Source organism: Sphaerodactylus townsendi, linkage group LG09, assembly GCF_021028975.2.
Source record: "Sphaerodactylus townsendi isolate TG3544 linkage group LG09, MPM_Stown_v2.3, whole genome shotgun sequence".
NCBI classification, from domain to species: Eukaryota; Metazoa; Chordata; class Lepidosauria; order Squamata; family Sphaerodactylidae; genus Sphaerodactylus; species Sphaerodactylus townsendi.
In genome coordinates, this window is record NC_059433.1 from 52091161 (window position 1) to 52115867 (window position 24707).

Genomic DNA, 24707 nt, shown 5'->3' on the forward strand with positions numbered 1-24707 from the left:
AATTGACACACATACAGGAAGATAATAGTTTTAAAATGACTTGTGCTTATGAGTTATTATTGTTTACTTTTTTTGGCTGATTGTCTCATTGGTCAGAATCTAGACTGGTATTTAAAAGCTCTACTGTTCCTCTGTGACTTTTAAAAACATAAAATCCTGCCTTTCACTGAGCTTTTAAAATTCTGCAGTAATAGAATATTTTTGGGGAGTAATAACTATAAATCTTGAAATGGAGACAGCAGCAAGTTTGGATTTAATACTTGCCATATTTTTAGTCAAAAAGTATTCACTCATATTTTCCAAGCACTGCATTGTGAGACTATTGCTATAAATCAGTACATAGAATCTGTATTGTTAGGGTTTCATTCAGATGTCACAATATTCCTTAAAAAATCAAATATGTATAAAAATGATTTTTTTAACAAAACATTAAATGGTGACATCTGAAGCCTTAGCTATACAAATTCCAGAAGAACGGATTTCATTCTACTAAAGAGTCTTCTGGCATCTTATCTTTGAGGCCGTGAAGGCCTGTGCCATAATAAATGTGTTTACTTGACAATGATCATAAATTTGTTCTTTCTTAACAATGTCCCTCTCAAATGTACAAATAGTTGTGTTATAAGGGAGGGAAAACGAGGAAGAAGTCCAAAGCACCTGAAAGAAAACAAAACAGATGTTCTGGTCAAATTTACCCATTCAAGCCTGCATTTGGGTATCATAAGTGTTTGTTCTTGGTGGGCATGCATCTAGTTTGCTTGAATGTGCCACTCTTGTTTCTTCTTGCTTGTGGTGTACAACTGAGTGCTTCCTTGATTTTGACACATTCAAATGAACTCCAGTTCACCATGATGTTGAAATGCAGGTGCCTGGGTAAGCAGGAATTTGTTTCCTTCCCAAAAAATGTGATTCTAAACTATGATTTAATCCTGAGTTATGGGGAAGAAACAAAAGTCCAGTTTGCCCCGGCAGCTGCATACAGAAGTCGCTGCTAACAGAACAAGGGAGTTCATGAGCCCAGCAAAAAGCCCAGTTGATACCTGCCATCACTATCAACCCTCGTGTTTATGTTTGTCTCAAGCCACTGGCTATTGCTATTTAATTCTGTGTTAGATGCTTTAATTAAGGATGCTGCCAGTGTCTTTTGTCTGTGGCACTGATATAGAATTGGCTTCTGAGATATGTTTATATAGGCTTTATAAAAACAATTTCAATAGCTGTGTCAATATTTCAATTTGGAATACTGTACATGCATACATACAATAAAACATGCAGGCAATTAAAGGATAAATTTAAAATTTGTAAACCCTGCAGATAACTAAGGAAATATGATTACATTTTATTCCACTGCCGTACCTCTTAGATCAATACTTGAAATACACCTGCAATTTCTCCCATGTTTTGTTAGTAATTACATGAAAATGTCTGAATAACGAGTTTGAACTCTCTTCCAGTGTAGAGTATAACATGAAAGAGGGACATTCTTCTTGTGAGGCTGTTGAGTTCTGTATCTTTTACTTTTAGTTGAATATTGTTTTCTTCTTGTCCTAAACGCACAGGATATTTATGTTGCTTGAGCAGATGACTTTGTTTCACTCATTACCTTTTATGAATCATCTGCTTTCTATGCATCCTTAAAAAATGTTGAAGTTTGTCCAAGAGGAAAACTTCCAGGCTTGTACATATAGTAGTTTCTACCAAGGGAGTGGAGCACATTACACAACCTAATAATAATGCTGCTTGTGTTTTTCTTATGTAAATCTTGGGTTTCTTTAAAAGAAAATGTCATCACACGTGAAGAGTGTTTTTAAAGTTAGTTGGTTAAGAACCACTGAGCTGCCAGTGTTTTAAAACTCTTATACAGAATGGTTGCTTATATGGCCATCTTAGTCTATCTTCTCTACTGAAATGTGCAGAATTGGCTAAAGCAACATTCTGTGGCAGGACATGCACCTCTGTTCCACTTGACCTTAAACTGTTCAGCTGTGCTTACTGCAACAGTTTGCTGGTTCAAAGTTGTAAAGGCTTTGCTTGTGGCAAGTTTGCAACTTCTGTTACCATCTTCTCCCTCTCTCCAAATCCTGTGTGGTGGTTGTCCTCATGTCACCTGGGGTTTCCCTAAAGTCCTAAAGGCAGCCACTGTTGTAGTACAGTTGGCAGGTTTGGCTTGCAGCAGGAAATCAAGAAGAGGACTCCCAAGAGACTGGATCCAGAATGCCCATGAGTGGAGTATATTTGCACCACAAGAGTTTAGCACTTTCCCACAGCTGATCCCTCTGCCCCTGCCCACTGTTGAGGGTCAAGAAACCCCTAAGAACAATAGACTCAGGTTGCACAGAGATGATCTGCAAAAAGAGGGGACTGGCCTACATCTTCCATACACCACTGTGACATGAGTAGAGTCTGAGTTCTGGGAACAAAGTTGCCTTGTGTAAGAGTGAAGTGTTGATAGTGACCAATTTCCTCTTTGTGTACTACATGGTATATTCTTCTGGAGGGTTTCATGGCCTTCATCAGCAGGGCATTTGTTGCAGATGTAAGGGAGATAGTAAATTGCTTCTCCAAACTTCCTGTGTTCATACAAGCTTGGCTGCCTCTGAGGTTCCATTGCAGCCCTTCGCTCTATGCTGTATCATAAACACACATAGAATCAAGCAGTGTGGCATGCTGAGTGTCAAACAGTTCCACCTATCAGTATTGAAATGCAGGCTAACAGACTGAACAAGATAAACTCATTCCAAATCTAATGTTGGATAAACGGTAATGTTTATTTCATCATATGTTGTTGACATGTATGTATTTTTAGAATTGGTTTTTCTTTCCAATTCTAGGTAACAGGTACTGCTCCCTCAAGTCAAATACAATTTTGGCTGTTTGTGACTGATTTCTCACTGCAGTATGAGGCTGAAATCCTCAGTCCTGAAATTCCCAAAGCTCTGCCGGTCTCTGTTGCTTCCTCGTGTGTAGTTGATGTGGAAGTGATGAGGGTACTCAAGAATATACCCCACTGTGCCATTTTCTTCAAGGATGCCCTTTGTAGAAATGGTAAGCACCAGAACAAGCACTGCCAAATCAAATTATATCAGTTCTGTAATATTCTTCATGCCACTCTAAGAATTCAGGAGCATCAGGTTGGTGGACATTCTGCATTTTCCTGAAAGCAGGAGGCCCTTAAGAATTTGGCCCCAAGTCCATCTTTTGCTCAGATTTTATCTTCCAGTGTTACCGCTTTTCTTCTTGGGAGAATGAGTCATGTGTACCTTTAGTGTCTTAGGTATGTTTCAGTTATGAGTGAAACTTCAATAAGAGTAGGGAGGTTTAGGGCTTCCTTTTCTTCAGTTTTTGACAAGAAGTGTATTACCCCTATTATCCACAGTTACCTCAAGGGACTGGCCAAATTTCCCTTAGAAATACAATGACCAACTTTTGTTTAAATCTCGTTCATGTTCAAGGATACAGCCCTGCTGCTGTATTTGTAATTGTTATCATAGTATTTACTGTTGTATATGCCTATGCTGGAAAAAAATAGGACTGGATTATAATCACATTATGGAGAAGTTAATCACTAGATGATAATGACCTTTGGTCATTGTGAACCACTCTAGCCTTTGAGCTGCTGACCTAGTTAAAAAAGAATGTCTCAACAAGCTTCCAGATCCACTAAGACTCACTTCATTGGACAAAAATCAGGAGAGCAAAGTACTGCCTGTCTTTCTTCTGAACTGCTTGGCAATAATATTCCGCCCCCCCCCCCTCCCAACAGCAATACAAAAACGCTCAGAGAGAAATTCTGCAGGTAATAATAAAGCCAACAGATTTTCTCCTTTCTAAATATTCCTGATATTTGGATGGTTGGGCTAGAGGCCTCTTTGCCTGGCTTTGTCCAAACATGTCCACCAGACCAAATGAAGATAAGAGAAAGGCTGGCTGGGAACATTATTGGCCCAGATAACAAATATGGTCACTGTATTGTCGAAGGCTTTCACGGCCAGATTCAACTGGTTGTGGTGGGTTTCCTGGGCTGTGTGGCCGTGGTCTGGTGGATCTTGTTCCTAATGTTTTGCCTGCATCTGTGGCTGGCATCTTCAGAGGTGTATCATAGAGGGAAGTCTGTTACAGACCCACCACAACCAACAAATATGGTCACCCTTTCCCCCTTGTTATTGTAATCTCCAAATGTCTTTATCGGCAGGTAGGATTATTTGCATTGAACGTACCATTCTATTGTTGCAAAAGCCCCTTTTGTGTGGGGCTGCCAGTGCTGAGATCACTGAACTGACTGGTCCTGTCAGACTAGATGAGCTGGATTCTGCAACTCCAGTCAATTCCATTTGCACCGTAAGAGGTTAGTACAAATCTTTCTGAGAGTAAAAAGTTTGTTAATAGTTTGGGGTAATGAATTCCTCAGTGCTACATTAACATAGCAACATAGAAAATGGGGGAGGGGTTGTTATTGTGTGCTCTTAGCATAACTTGTAAGTTGTCCCATCCTGTTTTTGACAGATGCTTTGGGGGCAGAACTATTTTTATCTGAATTTCTGAAGTGCTTATTAAAATAAAGATCAGTGTATAGCTATGAGCTTGATAGTATAAGCTCTACTGTCACTTTTTCTTCCTATTTTAAATATTCCTTTTCTGCCTCTTGCTCCTCTGCAACACTGAATTGGCAAAACAGCACCCTCACTTAACTGATTACTGCAAGTGACCCCTAATTACTGCATTTGATCCTGACTTCAAGTCCATTGATGTTGATAGACTTAGGGTAGTATAACTCTGTTCAGGATGGCACTATTAATTTATTTGTTTACTATGCAAATGCAGACATATTTCAGTTGTGTTTTAATGGTGCTCATGCAGCACAGTGTGATTGTGTGGTGGGGTATATACTGTGGGATATCAACACGGTGTCATGGAGAGAAACACTTCTTATTGTGACATGCCTCTGAATATACCAACCATAGATGCAGGTGAAACGTCATGAGCAAAAACTGCCAGACAAAGGCCACACAACCCAGAAAACCCACAATAGCCAGTTAACTACGGTTGTGAAAGCCTTTGGCAGTCATTAGGAGTGCTTGAATTGCCCACCAGATCTCCAGTGCAATTAGGTAGCCAAGAACACCTTCGAAGTCACTTCTTCCCACTTGGGGACCCTTCCTAACTTACATTTTTGGGGGAAATAGCCCCAGGATGCTGAACTGCTCTCCTGCTCCACTTTGGCCACTCAGGTAGCAGTCCTTACACACTCCTTTTTTTTTACAAGCCTAAAATGAAAGACTCTTCTGATTTTGAACCAAGTATTTTGTCATACAAGTGGAACCAGAATCTGTCCCCAAACCATGATCTGTCTTGTTCTGCACCTCAGGTACTGTCGATTTCCAAACTACTGTACTTGTGTTTTCATTGTTGTGAAGCACCCCATCTGACATGCATTACTAGTCTGTACTGTTCTTCTCTTTCCATTACTTATGGATTATTGATTTCCAAGGTTCTCAGATCCCTGCTTGGGGGATCAGGCTTTTGCTTGAGTTCCACAGATATAGCTTCTACTTTACCCTCTTGCTGTTCTTGCTTCCCCTTTCTTGAATGTGGAATACATTGCATATTTACCAAGCCAACTGTTTGTATTATTTTCTTCAGTGAACTGTTTCACTCTATCCAGATTCTCCATATTGTTTCCAAACTTGCAGAGGGGCTATGCCACTTTCTCAGCAGAGCTTTTCTATTTCTAGGGAACACTTCCCAAATTTACAGTGCAATCCTAAAAAGAGTTATACCGATCTACATTCATTGATGTGAGTGGGCTTAGAAGGCTGCAACACTGCTTAGGATTGCACTATTAGTTCAGTACCATTAGTATTGGATAAATCTTAAAGCTATCCACTCTTGTAGTGGTGAAATGAGAGGTGATGGAAAGAATATTACTTCCTTGATACTCAGGCTGCCTCTGTTGTGCACTTGTCTTCCTGACCACACATGGTAACATGGTGTGTTTGTTACAATAAGCTCAAGAGGAGAAAACAGACATTTTCTCTTCAGAATGTCACAATTTGGACAAGATATGTGAGGATCTCTTTTGCCAAAAGCTGTTCAACAATTACTACAATATAAAGGGAAAATAGTGAAAGGTTCTTGTCATAGTAAAACTTTTTCTAGCATATACAAGGGGGATGTTTCTTAACAATTCCAGCCTGCTGAGTCTTAATTTATCTGTTTAATTTCTAGATTTATTCTTTCAAATAAGAATGTAGGGCACCTTGGAATAAAAATGTTAGCTGCTGAACCATGCATAGTAGACAATGTGCAATTACTGTTTTTTTTCTACATTCTTTCTCCAGGCTATCATTTAGTAACTTTATAATGTTTTGGGACTGCTGACCAGTATACATTACCACTGCCACACTTGCTTCTCCAAAATTCTGTTTTGATTCATAGGTTTGAGTGGTTCTTGCATTGCTCAGTAGGCATTGCTAGGTGTTTGGCCTTCAGTGTATAATCTGTGGGCTTGGCCATTGTGTGTAATCCATTCATTTGCAGGTGTCCCAGATCACCAATCTCTGTTTTACTTGCAAGGGCTGCTATGTCCTTCACATTTATTGCTTGGCTCAACACATCACCATTGTTCTATCTTTTTACTGGCCTTCCCATGAAATACTCAATTTACTCGATTTATGATACTTAGCAACAATACTTAACTAGTCCTCCAAAATATCTCTGGCCCTCAGTCACTAACATTTTAAGTCACGTATGTTAGATTTTTTTGTCAAAAACTGACTTGATTTACTGGTTATTCTGATATAAATAAAGAGTGTGTGTGCCTGGGCATATATATGCACATATACATTTTCCAGTTATTGATATGACATAATGGGACTAAGTCAAATTTAAAAGCAGCCTTATCAGAGGTTTTTTGCATTATGGGGATAAAAGAAATGGTAACTTTCAGAGTTTCTCTGAAGTCAGTTAATTTTTTTTAAGGAGCAAGTCACAATATACTTAAGGTTATTTTTAAAATTTGGTTTTAAAACATGCATGTAGCAGAGAAGATGCACCTTATCTTAATCCAAATTTAGATGAGAATTGAAACTGGTTGTGATCCGTGTACATTTCATGTAAGCAAATGTTTTCCCTTTTTCTAAGGTATTGTTGTTGGTGTTAATGAGGGAACTGCTTTCTCTTGGCCTACCTGCAATAGATGTGGCAATGGAAAAGTAGAGCAGCATTCACAAGACAGGTAAGAACATGCTTATGTCGACCAGCATGCAGATAAGGGCAGTCCTGTGGGTATTTATGTGTTACTTGAAGTCTCAAAAATCTTGACAAAGGTCCTCATCAAAGATTCCTAAGGAAATTTAGCAGTCATGGGATAAGAGAACAATCTGGCCCATGCCTGCCAAATTTTTATTGAGGTGTGGTAACAACTTTGCCTGTAGTTGCGCTAGATAAGAAAATTGCTTTCCTGAGTTGTGGAGGATGTTGTGCTTTAAGTGTGTCCTAAACTATTAAAACGGGTGTGCTTCATGTGGACTGGAAAGAACAGGCCCATTATGATTTGATGTTAAAAAAATTAACCCCTTAATTAAAAGCCTGGATGACCAGAACCTATTGGCCTAAAAGAGAACAATGTAGGCATCAGGTGTGTCTCAAGGTATTCCATAGTGAGGTGCCACTACTGAAAAAGCCCTGCCTCTGGTTCCTACCCATCTCACTCTGAAGGTTGAGGCGCAGAGAGCAGGCTTATGAGGCAGATCTTTACTGACTGGCTGACAATATGAGAAGAAGCGGTCCTTCAAGTATCCTCAACTCAAGCTGGTTAAGGCTTTAGTGGTAAGAATCAGCGAAACTTTGAATTGTGCCCAGCAACAAATGGGCAATCAGTGCAGATCTTTTAGCACCAGCGTGATTAATCCCTATATCCCATCCTCAACAGTAGCGTGGATGCTGAATTCTGGATTAGCTGAAATTTCTGAGCTTGCAAATCATACTTAAAACTGAAGAGATGAATGTGCCTTACAATTGGCCATGCTGGCAAGGACTGATGGGAATCGCAGTCCATGAACATCTGAGGCGCCAGAGTTGGACACCCCTGGTTTAAGCCAATAACAAGTCATAGCACTGAATTTGTGGTCAGAGGATGGGAAGAGGCTGTCACACACATCATTTGGCATCTCTCCCCCGCTCCCCGCCAACCATTGTAGTGTCTGCACAGTTCTTATTGTGGTCTTTGTCCAGGCATTTCTCAGCTTGAACAGAGTGCTGGCTGAGGCTGCAAGCGTTCTCTAAAGTGGGAAGCTTCAGCAAGGGATAGAAAGAGAGAGTAAAAGGAAGCAAATATCATTCTCTCCCCCCCCCCCTTGTAATGCTTTGTCATGGGACTCTACCTCTTGTCTATAGTCTTAGAAAGTTATCTTGGGGTCAAAGTAAAATATTCACTGAAAATGTTATCTGAGAACACCATGGCAGTAAAGAGGCACATTCTAAGTTGGTTATTCAGTCATTAGCAAGAAGGGATAGAAATGACGTACCATAAGGCTATTTTATTCATATAATGACAGGCCTCTTGCCCCTTTTTTCTGGGAAACGGCATATGTGGAGTTACTTTCATTTTGAAGTCTGTGTGAAATTGATTATTTCATCTCGGAAGGGCAACAAAATAATGAGAGTAATGAAATATAATTACATATTTATTTGGGTTTCAAATTGTTCCTTGGCTCCACGCACTTTACTTCAGTAATCCTTATAGCAACCTTGTAGGAGAAAGTAGCCAAACCTTGACCATATTGGGAGCAAAAGACTGAGACTTAGTAGTGTGCCCAAGGCCATCCAAGGAGAAGTAAGGTTTGAGCGGGGGTTGTTCCAGTTCACAGTTTGCCCATTTGATCAAAACCGTAGGAATGAGGTTGCTGGGGTCAAATATTGTGGAGATTTATATAGTCCTTCCATCTTCTCTCTCTCAAAACTTGAGAACCCTTGGTCATCCAATAAAATGCATTAACAGTAACACAAGGAACACTTTGTGTAACACTTAACCAGTTTCAACAATTTATTGCTTGGTTTTTAAGAGGGCCAAATGCACCCAGAGGGAGAATCACTGTCAGTTCTTGGTGGATATAACTAAGAACGTTCAGTGAGCTTCTGAGAATTCCTTGGGCTAAGCGACAGTGGGAGGCTTTTTTCATCATGCCCTGCTTGAGCATAACCCAGTTGTTGACTAAACATGTCCACTAGTAGACACATTAATGTGGTGGTAAGATTGGAGGTAACTATCATGGGAAAGGCCCCCATATTTTTATATCAAGCCATCTTTTTTCTGGTCTTTAGAGATATGTGGAAGAGAAAACAGTAAACTAACTGAGGTGGACCCTCGCACAGGGTAACTGGCAAACAGGGAAAAGTTAAGCACTTTCCTGCCTTTCAGTTCTTCCCCTCCCGCCCTTTGTATGCATAACAAAGAAAGCCAGGCTTGGGAACCCAATCTTTCCCTCAATTCTTGTTTCCCGTACCTCTGGGTGGAATTGTGACACATTAAGTCATACTTGAGAGCCGGCATGGAGTCGTCGTTATCTTTTGCATTAGTAATAGGGAGATCTGAATTCAAATCTCTACCCAGCCACAAATCTCTACACAGTAGTATGTGGTATTTTCCACACAGGGACAGGCTTCCATTGTTTCCCTCTTTCTCCTTTGGCTGCCAATACAGCACAATGGCAGCAGGGCTTCCACATATCAGGTTTCCCTCCTTCAGTTCCCTGGCTGTGACCACCCAAGCCCCTGGGGCTGTTTCAATTGAAAAAAAAATCGGCAATTAATTATCATTAACCACTATCACAATATAATAGTCTGTGTATCGGATTCTTTAATTATCAGCGTTAATTATTTATTTTAAGTCTCTACCCCTTTAATTGCTGACATTATCCTTTCGCCTTATATATTGGCAACAAAAAGGACTAGAGACTTAAAAAAACAAAATCTGGACATTCAAAGAACCCGATACGCAGATTGTTATATTGGTATAGTGATTAGTGGTATTCAGATGCTTATTTTAAAAAATGATGGGTGGGAAATAGCTGCCATGGGAAAAAAGGCAAGGAAAATAGCTGCTGTGTGGGTGGGCTGCCATCCATGCAGCAATGCAGGTTTCAGAAAGGCTAGAAAGAAGTCTAACAACAAATACACTATGATGCTGTGGGGAAGCAGGACCCCCCCCCCCCGACTTTCCAGCATAATTGAGCAGAGAGTAAATAGTTCATGTGCAAATGGCCTAATGCAACTTTCAAATATTTTGAGTACAAGGGGGGAGGGAGTAGCCATGTAAACTATTTTGAACGTCTTGGAGGAAGTTTGAGATTGAAAATACATAAATAATAGAAATGAAAAGATAAGCGTTCTTCCAGTTGGAATCAAAAGTCATCCCAAGAAGGCTGATAACATGTCTTGATCTTTTGAAGCGGACGGAGGGATAAATGGGAGTGTGATGCCATGTGCTTATATGACTTTGCCTGTTCTCGTGCATTTCAGAGCATTTCTATACTGCAACCAATGTTCAGAAACCATAACTTCTCCAGCTCTCAAAATGCACCTGGAAGTCTTTCTATACTGTCAATCCCTACCGCTTTGCACAGTAAAAGTAAAGGTATGCTTCAGTTGGACCTAGTGAGGCTCTTTGTTTCAGTTCAAGAGCTTTGAAAACAATCTTCCACTTCTTTAACAGCCCTGGCTGAAGAAAGGTGTTCTCTTTAGGCCTTTCTTCAAGGCTGCGAATCTGAAGATCCTCAGAGTCACACTGTCTTCAGATCTTGTTTGTGGTACATTGTAATTCCAATTATATCAGTTAATTGGTCAAAGGTGTTAGACTTAGAGTGATCTGTGGAGGATCCTGCCCTAGATCAGACCCTTAAGAATGAACAAGGAATTGCAAGAGAGGGGAACAATTTGGAAATCTTACCCACCCCCCAGGTGCCTCTGAGCTCAAAGGATCTTGAGCGGACTGGTTTTCCTTCCTGTTTGAGTGATATATGTTTGTTTGAGGTTCTTACAATTGCTGTCAGCATTTCAACCCTTCTGGAGCATATTAAATCTTCATTTGGTTGGTATTTCAGGACTTCTAATTTTTTTTACATGCTTTACAAAGTCATTTTTTTTCTTCATATTGATTTCCCCAAACATGTAGAGTCCTCAGCCTTGTCTTAGGGAGTGGGGCTTGTTTGGTACTTTTGGCCATCAACCCAAAAACTGCTTTGAAAGAATAAGAGTTTGGATTTATATCCCAGATTTCTGTCCTGAAAGGATTCTCAAAGAGGCTCACAACCCCCTTTCCATTCTTCTTCCCACAACAGACACTTTGTGAGGAAGGTCGGGCTGAGAGAGTTCTGAGAGAACCGTGACTAGCCCAAGGTCACCCAGCAGGCTTCATGTATAGGAGCAGGGAAATACATCCAGTTCACTGGATAAGAGTCCTCTACTCATGTGGAGGAGTGGCAAAAAACCTGGTTCTCCAGATCAGAGTCCATCATTCTTAATCACCACACCACGCTGACTTATGAAAACCTTGTGAAATAATGACTTTCAAAATGTTCAAGCCCCAGAGAGACCAAACCAGTTGATCTGTACAACTTTGATGCCCTTTCTGTGGACTTTTATGAACCCAGAACTACCATTTCTTCTATGGGATAGCATTTAAAACTCTATCCAGCATTATTCCCAGTCCTAAAGGCTCAAGAAAGGTTAATATTTTTATTAGATTTAAGCCTTGTAGCAGCTGGAAGATAGTGAGTTGACCACTCCCCAGTTTGCACCATGACTGAAGGACACTGAGACCTTCGTCATTCATATCCAACCTGTTTCACTGGCTTCTTCACTGTCCGATAATATTTCTATGATCTGCTAAAAGACGCTAGACAGATAATCTTCCCCATCCCCCTGCAGTGCCATTCAGGACATTTTTTGTGTCAGATTATTTGACCTGTGCATGGCTTAAAGAAACTATAGCTTTTAGGCACAAATGCCCAAGGCACAAATGCCATCTTACATTTGTTTTCATCATTAGTAAATGCTGCCATTTGTAATATGAGACCAGAATTTACACATTAAACTGATCTCTGTTTTGTCATTTTGCTTTTTGTACATCAGCTGCTGCAAAGGACCATTTCTTTGCTTCTGAATTCTTCCCTCACTAAGGATGGGGTATGTATACTTTAAAGTATGCTTATTAAAGAAACAAAGCTCTGTAAATCTGGTATAAAGGGACTGTACTTTAAAGTGCTTTTTGAGTTAGAGAGGTTAACATCTGTGAACACAACTATGTCTATATAAAACATATATATCTACTGAGTAGTCTCTTGATCTAAGAAGCTGCCTCCATCTCAGAAATATTCCTTAGATATTGGTTTTGTGGATTTTCTGAATTCACTTAAATGTGCTCTGGGTCAACAAATACACAACTTGGTTACTTAATTTTTAGTCCTTTTTTCCTGAGACTGGAGGCAGATTATGGTTTTATGAAGATGAGTTATCAAACTTGTGTGGTCACATGATCATTTGACCATATGCTGAAACTCTGGTTATACATGTTGTTGATCAGACTGAAAGGAGGTTGTTCAAAAGTATGCCATACAGTAATATGCGTTCGTTCATTTTAATGGCTGCAACCCGTTGAGATTGAAATTGGTGACCTAATACCACGCAGACTGTAATGCTGATCGTTTCACTTAAACCACCAGCTTGCCCAGCCTCAACACATTCCCCTTTCTGATTGTTAATTAAGCTCATGTAGACTGAAGAACTGAATGGCAGGATGACACAGGAGAAAAGAACCTGCCCCTCCTAACACATCAGTGACCAAGAGCATGGCAGAATTATCACAAGCATCCATTGGAATGGTCACCTAGATTCTCTAAAAACGTTCATTAAAAATAGCAGGTTCATACTTTTCTACCGTAACAAATAAAATCCTAAGAAGAGTTACTCCAGTCTTAGCCCGCTGAAATGAATGGGTTTAGACTGGAATACCTCTCTTTAGGATGATACTGTTAGCTAGCTACAAATATTGTGTTTCTGTATTCTTCAGATGTTAAATCACACTTCTTTTCAGTTGTGCTTATGTGATGTTATATGCATGTTTTGCTTTGGGAGCAATAAAAGGGTTAAAGCATTTTATTTGAAGAGTCCCCTGCACTTGGTATCTTTGAGTTATATGCTGCCTAGAACGAAACGTGCAGGATTGTTTGTTTAATGAATACTTTTTATCAAAATGCTTCATGGGGACATCGAGGACGAAGTGCAGGAGGCGCCACCTTGTGGTGGCGCCAAAGAGTACAGGGATTAGATTGAAGTGGCTTTTTTCTATTTTTCACGGGGTTTTCCATTTTGGCCTGCAGAATTTGGCAGTTTTGAGCTGCTTGGCACCGGAAATTTCAGACTATTGTCAAGGTAGTAACTCTCCTGATGATACCAACCAAGTTTGGTGCAGTTTGGTTCAGGGGTCCACAGCTATGGACCCCAAAATGGAAGCGACCCCCCATCCTCCATTGTTTCCAATGGGAGCTAATAGTAAATGGGGGTCCCATTTTGGGAGTCCATAACTTTGGACCCCCTGAATCAAACTTCACTAAACCTAGGTGGTATCATAAGGATAGTCTCCTGCTGATACCACCCAAGTTTGAAATGAAGGTTGTTCAAGGAGTCCAAGTTATGAACCCCAAGCTCCATCCTTGTTTCAATAAGGGGCCCAATGGTAGATGGGGCTACCCTTTTGAGGGTCCATAACTTTGGGCTTCCTGAACCGAAACTTCCTTTAAACCTGGGTGGTTTCATCAGGAGAGTCTTCAGAAGATAGCCTAAAAGTTTGGTACTGTTGAAACAAACATTGGTCCCCTGACGAAATCTTTCCCTCAAATTTTCCTTGGCTTCAAAATAGCATCACTTCCAATGTTGTTTAAACTAGGGAGCCCTGGGTGTGTTCAGATTTGTGTGTTGGGGCATGTTCTATAATGCGATGGTGACTTTGAGATGACCTGGTGCAAAAAATGTTGTTTGGTCGTGGTGGGGGAGGGATGCTGCCCAAATTGGGGGGGGGGGGCGCAAAACTCAGATTTTGCCCCGGGCTCCATTTACCCTAGCTACACCCCTGCTTTTTATCATTACAGAGTTATGAAGTGAAGAGTGTGCTGGGAAAGGAGGTGGGGGTTTTATATTGTTACGTCCAGTCTGTGACAAACCACCCATCCAGCTGTGTGCGACTGGAAGAAATTGTTCTCCCTTCTGCAGAAAGAAGGGAAATTCTGTCTGCAACTCAACGTACAAGCTTTGTAATATAGTTCTTAAGTATTACTGGTAGACCATATGTGATTGTAGAAATGCTATCAACTGAGTTAAATTTTTTGAGGGATGACTTGGAAAATTGTTGGGGTTCCTTCGCATTCAGTACTGAGCATAAGCCAACCCACATCAAGCCATTTTAAAGTCCCCTTCATTTGAATTTAAGATTTCAACTTCTGTTGAAATAAATGGAACTTAAAAGTGCAAATAAATATTTGGCTAGGTTTTGCCCGTTGTATCTTTATTTCTGGTCAGTCAAAAGCCATTTCAGAGCTCAGGATTTAAATATATATTTTCCAGCAATGTTACTCTTCATGTGAAAGCTGGTTTTTGTAATGAGTTCCAGGGACTGTTTTTTATGAATACATGTGAATAGTTGAAGGCTTTCACGGCCAGATTCAACTGGTTGTGGTGGGTTTTCCAGGCTGTGTGGCTGTGGTCTGGTGGATCTTGTTCCTAACGTTTTGCCTGCATCTGTGGCTGGCATCTTCAGAGGTGTATCACAGAGGGAAGTCTGTCCAGTATGTAACAGACTTCCCTCTGTGATACACCTCTGAATAACTCTCAACCACAGTAATCTGGAAGGTGAAACGTAGAACAAGATCCACCTGAACTTCATGGCCACACTTCTATTAAAAACTTCTACAACCACAACCACATGTGAATAGCTTTTTAACTCATAAAGATGTTTTCAATTAATGTTCTGAACTGTACATTTTAAGATTGTGCTTATTAATGCCTAGGTTCTAATAATTATTTATTGGATAATATGCATTGAAACAGTTTGCTTGACATGTCATGGTGTAATGTTGATCTGTATTTATTACTAAATTGAAATAAATATTACAAAGAGTTAAGTGTTTTACCTTTTGCTGATGTGATAGTGTCAAGGGCATATTCCACTAATGTGCCAAGTTAATCATTTACATACATAGATCTTTGCCTGTTGCAACTTTTAAAATCTTCCCATAAAGTGTATATTGCATTATACAGTGTCATTTAAAGCAAAGAACAAGATAACGGACTCAGAATAGTTATACTCATTTAATGATAACCATGTGAGATAATTTTTAAACTTCATTTTGGTTTATAGATAAGTGCACAAACTTTTTCTTAGTTTTCTACATTATTTGAGCACCTTATGTTTCCAACAAATTAATAGCACAATTCAAGAACATTGTACTTGGTTGGATTCTGACAGTGTAATGGTTTTGATCCAAAACTCTGCATTTGCAAGAATTGTTTTCTTTGGAAAGAACAGGAAGCAGCTGCACACATGGGATTTTCTTCTTGCTCACACTCAGCTTTTTCCCTGCTCAGTTTGCTGGAATTCTCAGCATACTTATCAGGTTGCCAACAAACTGGAGAAAATCTACTAGAGGCTCAATGTCTGGAAATGGACAACTGACACTTTTTCTGGCATTGAGGTAAATAATATCTCATGGGAAGGAGCATCCCATTAAGTCTCTATTATGATGGGATGATTTTCTGTTCATGCCAATTGGCAACCCTACACGAACATTTCCAAATAAATGTGTTTCTTTTCAAGATATGTTAGATTTCCTCTTGGGTGAATCTAGCCACTTTACCTCTGAAAAGATCTCTAGCTACATAGGGTGCATTTTTAGTCAATAAACCCTGTGACATCTCAAAGTAATTTCTGGGGAAGGAGTAATGTTCACATGTATATTCTATGTGGACATGCACTTGATTGATGTTGCCATCAAAGTTTCCAGCGTTTCTGCCTGCTGCAAAAATGATGTGTGATGTGTGACTATGTGTATGTAAGATAGCTCACGATCTTCTGAATATGAATTTTGTAATTTAAGAACATTCCTTCTTTGATCCAGTGTTTTTCTACTGGGCTCTTCCCTACCCCACCTTCAGTATTCCCCCGTTTATTGTTAGGTATGTATTCATGATATATTAAAGAATTACAATTAGCCTTGTGTTCCAGAAACTGCTATTGTTTGTTTATCCCTGGAAGGTGTTCTACTATCAACCATAATGTTTAATATGTGATCATAGTTTGTCACCTTTTGTGGCTTTGTCTTCATGCGCACAACTACTGTCACTGTTTGAAATTGTGTCCAACATCTATGAAGCTCACATCCAAGGTTGCTTTTAGTAGTCCATTGGAATTTTGCCATTTCACATGGTAGTCCTTGGCCATAAGCATGGTAGTTTCTATGTCTCATTAAAAATTATACTAATATTCAAATTAAATATTTTAGGCATAATGTCAAGCGGGATAAATTTATACAGGTGCAACTGAATTAAAGATATGGTGAAGAAAAGATTCGTATTTCTCTCTTAGGGTTAATGGGTTGGATCCAAGAGTGTTTCTGGAGGCTGGTGGCCTTTGCAAAGGAATGGAAGGTACATTGTAGGGACCTGTGGTAAGAAAGGAAAAATTGGCAAAAATCCTAACCTTTTTGACATTTTGGTTGCCACCCATGCTGCTCAGTCCTATGCAGGTAAGGCAGTTTGGTTTCACTGAACTCAAGTACATCCAAATTAGCATAGGATTACAGCAAATGCATTACTGCAATAAAAGCTAAGGGTAGCCTCTGCTGGAACTCCATTTTAATTGTGGCTGTTGACTGAATAATGCTGGAATTCAAACACCTAATTGCTCTAAGCATTTCTGTAGCAAGAAACAGTATATTGATCTTCTACCCCATTATGTTTCCTCACCACCACAAATAAGCCAAAATAAATTTCAAAGTTTTTTTTATTTTTTAGGAACGATGTAAAAATCGATATAAAAGTTTTGAGCATGCTCAGTCTTATTTTTTTCCTTTTGCTGCTTACAATAAAAAGTGTTTGAAAATCATTTCTTACAAAGTACCATAGCTGCATCAATATGAGTAAGATGTAGAAAAAAACCCCACCCATATCATTACAAAAATAATTTAGGAAAAGAGAAAAAGGCAACATTTCAGCTTTTCTTTTTTTTCACTATTTTTTGGCAAGTTCGGTGGTTTAAAGACACAGGCTTAGTCCGTTCAAAAGGCAGCTTATTCCACTTCCCCTGTTGCTTTCTGTGTCCCTGGGAGGAGAACAGGCATGACAGCAAAGAGTCGCCGCCTCTCTGCGCACCTTGGGCACGATTTCGGCGTGCAGCGCGGTTGCGCGCCCTTTGCACCCCGAGGCGCGCGCGCTCCCCCCTCTCCCTCCCTCCGCGTGCAGCTCCCGCTGCTCTGTGCGGCTCTCCGTGAGGTATTTTGAAAGAAGTTCAAAGTCTCTGGCCCGGCGGCCCGCGGCTCCCCCTCCTCGGCCGGTTACCGGCAGTCCGTGGCCGAGGGGCCCTGCAGGAAAGAGGCGCTGGGCAGCTGCTTGAAGAAGTGCCGCAGGCTGCTCAAGTCCCGCGTGAGCTGCTCGATCTTCTTGTGGAGCCGCTCGTTCTCAGCCGACAGCTCCACCAGCTTCTGCTGCATGTCCTGGTTGCGGCGCTTGGCCTTGTCGCGGCTCTTGCGCACGGCGATGTTGTTGCGCTCCCGCCGCTGCCGGTACTCGGGGCTGAACCTGTCCACGCCCTTCTTGCCCTGTCGCTCCTTGCCGCCCGACGACGACGACGACGAGCGGCTGCTGCAGCTGGACGGCGAGGCGCTGCCCGCGGGCTCCGGGGAGGTGGGCGGCGTGGGCTGGCCGCTCAGGTTCACCACGGTCTGGGCGCAGGTGGCGATCTGCGACGGCAGCAGCGAGGAGGGCGACGCCGAGGCCTCTTCGCCCCAGCTGGGCTCCTGCTTGACGGCGCCCCGCAACGGGCCCTGGGGGAGGCCGGCGTGCAGCAGGCTGGCCAAGGCGCCGCCCGCCGAGGGCGCCTGGGGCTGCTGCGGGGCCGGCGGCAGGTAGTCCCCGTAGTTTGCGCCGCCGCCGCCGCCGCCCTTGTGGTTGCTGTTGAAGAGGTCGGCGAAGAGTTCGTCGTTGCACAGCTCCAAGTTGGGCACGGCCGCCATGGAGTCGATGTAGGAGCTGAAGTCAATGGCGCTCTCGTCCTCGTACATGGCCGAGGCGGCGGCGCTGAGTTCGGCCAGGTCGCGGCTGCCGCTGCCCGGCCCCGAGGGCATGCCGCCCGGCTCCTCCACGGCGCTCACCTTGCATGACGCGGTCAGCCTGCCGCCTTCGCCCACCTTCGCCTCGTAGAAATTGGCGGGCTCCAGCGACCAGGTCCGGTAGCAGGACAGCGAGTCCAGGCTGTCCAGGGCTGCGGCGCTCATTGGAAGCGCTCGAGAAGGGGGGGCGCACGCAGAGAGTCCCGGGGAGCCCTGCGGGGCGGAGGGTGCGCGGGAAGGGGGCTGCTTCACCTGGTCTCTTCCCGCCGCCTTCTAGCTCCCAAGCCCCGTCGCTGTCTCCTCGGACTGTCACGCCGCTGTTGCTGCTGCTGCTGCTCTCGGGCTACTTGCAGGCGGCAGCCTCCGGAGGGCGTGTGACAGGGAAACCTGATGGTGCAGAGCTCCCCGGCGCCCTTTTATCGAGCGCGGCTCCGCCTCCTGCTCCTTGGGACGGCGCAGGAGGGGTGTTGCTGGAGAAACCCCGGGAGGCGGAGAAAACTCCGGGAGGCGGAGGGGGGCGGGAGGGTTCGCGGGGCGGGCTGTTCAGCTTGGCTTTGCGCCCTTCTGAGTTGCCACCTCGGATCCTGAGGGGCCGCTTCCCCCACCGTCAGTCGTGGGGCGCGCCCGAGGGAAGGGGAAAACCCCACTGGCCGGCCGCTCGGGGTGGGGTACCTGCTCAAGCAGCGCTTATTGTGTCCTGGCTTTTTTGACACGGGATGGGGGGGGGGGCGAACTCTCCTCCGTCGGGGAGAGTCGGTGCGAGAGACGGCGCTGGAGTCCGTGGGGTTGCCTTTGGAGCTGCCCTCAGCTCAGACTCGGGAGTCTTCGGCAGCCCCACGGGCTCCAGCGCCGTCTCCTGCCCTCGCTGGCCGGCGCCGTAGCAGCAGACGCCTTCGTATCCAATTCCTGGCGCATCTCGCCCCCCCCCCCCCGGCCTGGCCTGGCCTGGCCTCTGGGGAAGGGGGTGGCCTTGCGCCTCCTGACAGCCGCCCCCCAGGCCCTTGGCTCCGGCGTTGCGCGGCGTGCAGCTGCTGATCTCAGGGAGACGTCAGCCAGCCGACAGCAGTTTAGGGGCAGAGCGGGGAGGGAGCGAGACTGCAGCCAGCCAAGGAAACTTGCAGGCTGTGGGGACTCTGCTTGCTTTTGCCTGCAATATCTGCCCCTCATCTTCGGATTTAGCAGTCCTTGCCAGCGGAAGGTCAGGGATCTGTGAAGGATTTGCCCGAGGCTGCTCTGTGAAACTGTAGCTGAAGTGATATTGAACACAGCGGGTGACCAATCATGGATCGTTACACTGAAAGTTGCATGAACTACGGACTAGGGCTACTTCTGAGACGTAGTTTAGCCCTGTCTCTTTCGTATGCACAACTTTGCCTTCATAGTAAAACTTTTGCTTCTTAAAGTAAGCAGGGTTTTTTTTAAAGTTTCACACACATTTAAAACACAATCCTCCTACAGTTAATGAAGCCTTAATCTAGGTTTTCCAAAACCTGTTTTGAACTGGATTGTCGCACTTTACGCTTTAGGTATGTAAAACCCTTTTTTTTAAAAATCCATTTGACTTCCAGCCAAAGCAGACTTAAAGGATTCTGTGGGAAGGGACCCAAGACAGTAGATGCGCCTCAGTAGGTTTGGAAAGGTCAGCTGTATGTTTCAGTGTTAAGACATTAAAACAAAAACCAACAAGTTGGGTCCCAACCTCCTGGATTGTCTTGCCTTTGACACTGATCTGAATAGTCCAGAACTTACATTGTTATGTATCTCAGCTGTTGTGAAAGTCATTGAAAAGCAAGTTTATAATACTACCTTGCCAGATGGCTCCAGAATTTGGCCCTGACATGCCACCATCTCACATAATTATGTGAACGTTTATGAAAGCCTATGAGATGGCGACGAAGGAAGCGAAGAGGGTCTTCTTCTCCTCCTCCATCGCGTCCGCTAGCTCTCGCCCAGCTCAATTGTAAAAAAAATAAAAAATAATAATTGTACTATATGGAAATAATGCAAAACTGGATTTTGTTAGCCACTCTGGCCATGGGATAAGCCCTCTTGTTGGATTTGCCCTGCCCAGTAATCTCTTTATCTCAGCAATGCACACATTTGCTTCAGTGCTTTAACTGTTGAAGCATTGCCCTCCTGTGGATGAATATTGTACCCACATTTATAATGCAAGCTATCCTCTCCTGAGCATAGTTTGTCTTTGCAGATTATCTACTTTAAGGGGGCTCTACTGTCACAATATGGCCAATGAAAGTACAATGCAGGATAACTCTAATCACTCAAGCTGATTCTGAAATAACTTTTCTGGGCTATGTAATGATGGTCTGGTAGTTTTAGCCCTTAACGTGTCTACTGAACACAAAAAAAGCAAATACAATTTCTCATGATTGCTAATGTAAGAAGATAATTAGAATTGGATCAGGCTGAAATGAAAGTATTTTTGCATCTGTGTCACAAATAATATATATATTTTAAATATACAGTCTTAAATCCCCCTAACAGGAGTCCCCAGCCCTCTGTAATGGGGGGGGGGGGGCATTTTAGGTTGCTGTGAGAGCAGGAGAGGCAAGAAAGTTGTGTTCCATGACGAAATCCTTCCACCTGTGGAGAAACTCTAAGGGCTTTAAGCCAGTGGTGGGATTCAGCAGGTTCACACCACTTCGGTAGAACAGGTTGTTAAAATGGTGCTTGTAAACAACCAGTTATTAAATTATTTGAATCCCACCTCTAGAACCGGTTGCTAAATTATTTGAATCCCACCACTGCTTTAAACTGTAATGGTTGATGCTCACTGCCAGTTTGTTAAAAAAGAAATAGGCTTCTAAGTTTCATAGCACTCTGTTCTTAATACCGCCTTTCCGACTTTAAACAATATTGCCTTTACAAAGGGAAGTGCTCAGTAACAAAATTTTAGGAAGCCCTGAAAGACAACATACTTTGCACTGGACATGGTGTTTAGCTTACGTAATGGCTTACTTGCATTAGGGAGGTAGAAAAATGAAATAGCAAGATGGATATGTAATGGTTAGTGTGTTGGACTCTGACCTGTGAAACTCTGGTTTGAGCTCCCCCGCTGCCATGAAAACTTGAATCATCTTGGTCCAGTCACACATTCTCAGCCAAACCTACCACACAGGATTTTTGTGAGGATAAAAGAGAGGCAAATTATTCTCTTCCTATCTGATGTATTTTTAAAAAAATATTGCTGGTGCCTAAGGTTTGCTAAACATTTGTACCACTGATTAATATACCATAGTACAGGCCATGGATATGGAAAGCAGTGGGGAGTTTCCTGGCCAAGAAATGGAAATGGCAGAGCTTTGTCTGAAACCACTGGTATGATCTTACAAGTTTTCATTAACCTAGTTGATGCAATTTTGGCTGTAATCTTAAACACTCACTTGAAGTGGGCTTGTTTGAATGTGGTATGTCTTGCACTTGTGAGTAAGCGTAGTTAGCATTGCAGGGAGCCCCTGAAACTGTAGCTCTGTCAGTGTCCCCACAAATCTCATGATGACTCTAAATAGGTGTGAAACTCACGGCCCTCCAGGTGGACTACAGTTCCCATCATCCCCTGCCAGCTCATGCTGGCAGGGGATGATGGGAACTGCAGTCCATAACATCTGGAGGGCCGCGAGTTTGACGTTGCAGTGAATGTAAGCCTTACTACACTTTAGTTCCCTCCCTCAAGGTATTTAAATTGCATGACTAAAGAGAACACTGATGTACTGTTACATTTTAAACACGAAAATGTGAATATTGAACAGGCAAATAACTTTTAGGGCAGGAAAATCACTTGTGAAATGAGTACTCAAGAGTCTGAGCACACTGGCCCTAAATCACATACAGAAATGGAATTCTAAGTGCCATTCCATGTTGCTGTAGGGCAGGGCAGTCCCTTGTATCCAGCAACTTCTTTTCCCAATTCAGAAATCCCAGATGCAGCACTGCCTGCTTCCCCACCTCTGAGTCTGGTAAAGGGAAGGCAGTATAGGAATCCACTTCCTTCTCCTGGTAATCCATTCAGTATAGCACTCACTGGGTATGCTCTGTGGAGGACACTGACTAATCCACATGCAGTTGTATCATTTTGTCTGTCTGGTGGTGTCATACTTTTGTCACTGTATAAGTGATATGGGTAACTTTCACCTCAGCAAAACTATGATTGACATTACCCTTTCTGCTGCAACCACATGCCACAAAAGCTTTTGGCCCTAATGCCTTGATGAGTAACCGCTTGCTTTCTTGGATAATGCACTGGAAAGACACCAGAAGCACAGTACTTTGCATAGCACTGTGATTGCAGGCATATCATGTTAGCTAATGACAACATTTCACTGGAGGAAGTTCAGCTATTCTCTCTGCTAAGAAATAATATTTTATAGTTGCAACAAAGGAGTGTGACTGACATTATTAGCTTGACATTATAATAGCCAAAGTATGTTATTATAAGGAAGAACAATTAATTGCATTAATTAGCTGTATATAAGACTGGAAGAAACAGTCATACAAACTAATTTTTCAACAAAAAACATACACATTTTTGCTATTACTGTTGCAAAAGTTGGAACGCAACAGGAAATGGATCGTATTTCTGAAAAGTTTTAAGTCAAGAAGCATCCCTAATAATTTTCCAAGTACTTTTTCACAGTCCTTCTCTTAGAACTGAATCACATTTTACACATCACAGATGATGTGGCCATGTGCTGAAATAAGCAGTGAACAGTTAATATACTGTACATAATATTTAATATTTTTATTATATAAACAGAACTTCGTGAAACAATGCAATATCAAATTCTGGATCTTTAATTTTAGTGTGGGAACTTGATTTTAAGAACGAAACCTGCATGTCTTCTCTGTTCAAGGATACCATGAAAAAGTCTGCTCCCACCATTCTTTTTTTGTGAAGCGGGCAGCCAGAACCATGGCTTAAGGAGACATGAACAACTTTTTGTAAGTTACTATAGCAGTGGACCTGGTGACTGTTTCGTTGAACTTCGCCACTACCTATGGCTCACAACATTTAGTTGGTGCTGAAGCACCAGGAAGGGTCTGTTGTGGGATCTTTTCTGGTGTATAATTTAGGCGGACAGCTCTACCCTTTGAATCGGTGAACAGGATCACGGAATTCTGATTTCCCCTCCCTAAGTTTTGGGTACCTGCCTCTGCCCTCACAACACTTGGCAGCTGAGCTGGAAGCTCCTGAGAGACATCATAGCACCACAGTGTTTGCATTCAGGTTACTCAGGCAACCTAGCTCTATTGCTAATTTTTGCCAGGTATGTATGTGGTTCACCTGCACAAGGCATCTGGATCTAGATCTCTGTTTTGTCCCCTAAGTAATTGATCAGAGGAGAAAAACAGAGTTAAACACCACCTCTTGGTCCTGCTTCACTGCATCATCAGGGTGTGGTGATAGCCCTACCTCCTGTGTCACCACAGAAATGTGTAGCCATGTTACATATCTACTTGGCTAGTCTGGTTTTGACACCACTTTTACTTTGCTGCTTGGATTAGTCCCATTAATGCCAGCAAGATCCCAATTAACTAAAGGCCTCCATCCTTTTCCAACAGATCCTTGCTGTCAAGCGGAAGGGTTCTCCCTTTGACACCTCTCTCTACAGAACTGACACAGGGACAAAGGACAGTAGAAATAAGGCTGCATTGTTTTGCCCTTTCCATTCCCCTCGATGGATATGATGAGAAACCACAGCAAGCACATGCCAGGCGACCTAATTCAATGGGTAAATTAAAGTTAACAAGAACGCAGCACGCTGTTGTTAAGCACAGAATAGAGGCTCACTGTGGCACTACTCCATATTTAAGGCACAGTGTAAATCTGCATTCTATACAGGGGTGAATTCAGAGAACTGCATTTTCAGTTAGTTGTATGCACTGAGCAAATGAAGCAAAGGAAAAAATAGTGTGTGATATTTTGGCAACAATCTTGTTCTTCTACCTTTATGATTCTGAAAGTTTAGGAATTGTAATATATCGTTTGCACTAGTGATTCTTATGCATTCACTGCAATTAATAATTTTGTTAAGATAAACTTGGAATGTTGCCCTCCAATTTTGCAAATCAAAATGCTGTGTAAATGAACAAATGAACAAATAAATTAACACTGAATCCAAAGCAGACCTGATTTATGACTCCAGTTGCGACAGAATATGTTAATTCATTGTTCTGAATAGCATTTTCTGTTCTCTTATTTTTGACATAATACTTCCACATCAGTCTCAAATCACGACCTATTTATTATTAAAGAGAAAACTAGAACAATTCTATATTTTGTGGGTTTCTGAACAAGTAGAAATAAAACACTTTAAA

The 24707-nt window shown here is 42.4% G+C and overlaps 2 protein-coding genes across 2 annotated transcripts in view; one reads left to right on the forward strand and one right to left on the reverse strand.

Moving 5' to 3' along the window:
- The window catches only part of SPIDR (scaffold protein involved in DNA repair), a 177920-nt gene extending 163166 nt beyond the window's left edge, over positions 1-14754 (forward strand). Inside the window, exons 15-20 of the mRNA XM_048508338.1 lie at positions 2832-3045; positions 4193-4345; positions 7141-7234; positions 10519-10633; positions 12130-12183; positions 14145-14754. Coding sequence (XP_048364295.1) covers positions 2832-3045; positions 4193-4345; positions 7141-7234; positions 10519-10633; positions 12130-12183; positions 14145-14315 — 801 coding nt within the window. The 3' untranslated portion in view covers positions 14316-14754. The remainder of the gene's footprint in view (positions 1-2831; positions 3046-4192; positions 4346-7140; positions 7235-10518; positions 10634-12129; positions 12184-14144) is intronic.
- Positions 14755-17032: 2278 nt separating this feature from the next.
- Positions 17033-18810, reverse strand: CEBPD (CCAAT enhancer binding protein delta). Its single transcript, XM_048508403.1, has one exon. The coding sequence runs from the start codon at positions 18537-18539 to the stop codon at positions 17601-17603; it is 939 nt and encodes a 312-aa protein (XP_048364360.1). The 5' UTR covers positions 18540-18810; the 3' UTR covers positions 17033-17600.
- Positions 18811-24707: the final 5897 nt, after the last annotated feature.

Coding starts and splice junctions, on each gene's coding strand:
- CEBPD (XM_048508403.1), bottom strand. CDS start 18,539: ATGAGCGCCGCAGCCCTGGACAGCCTGGACTCGCTGTCCTGCTACCGG.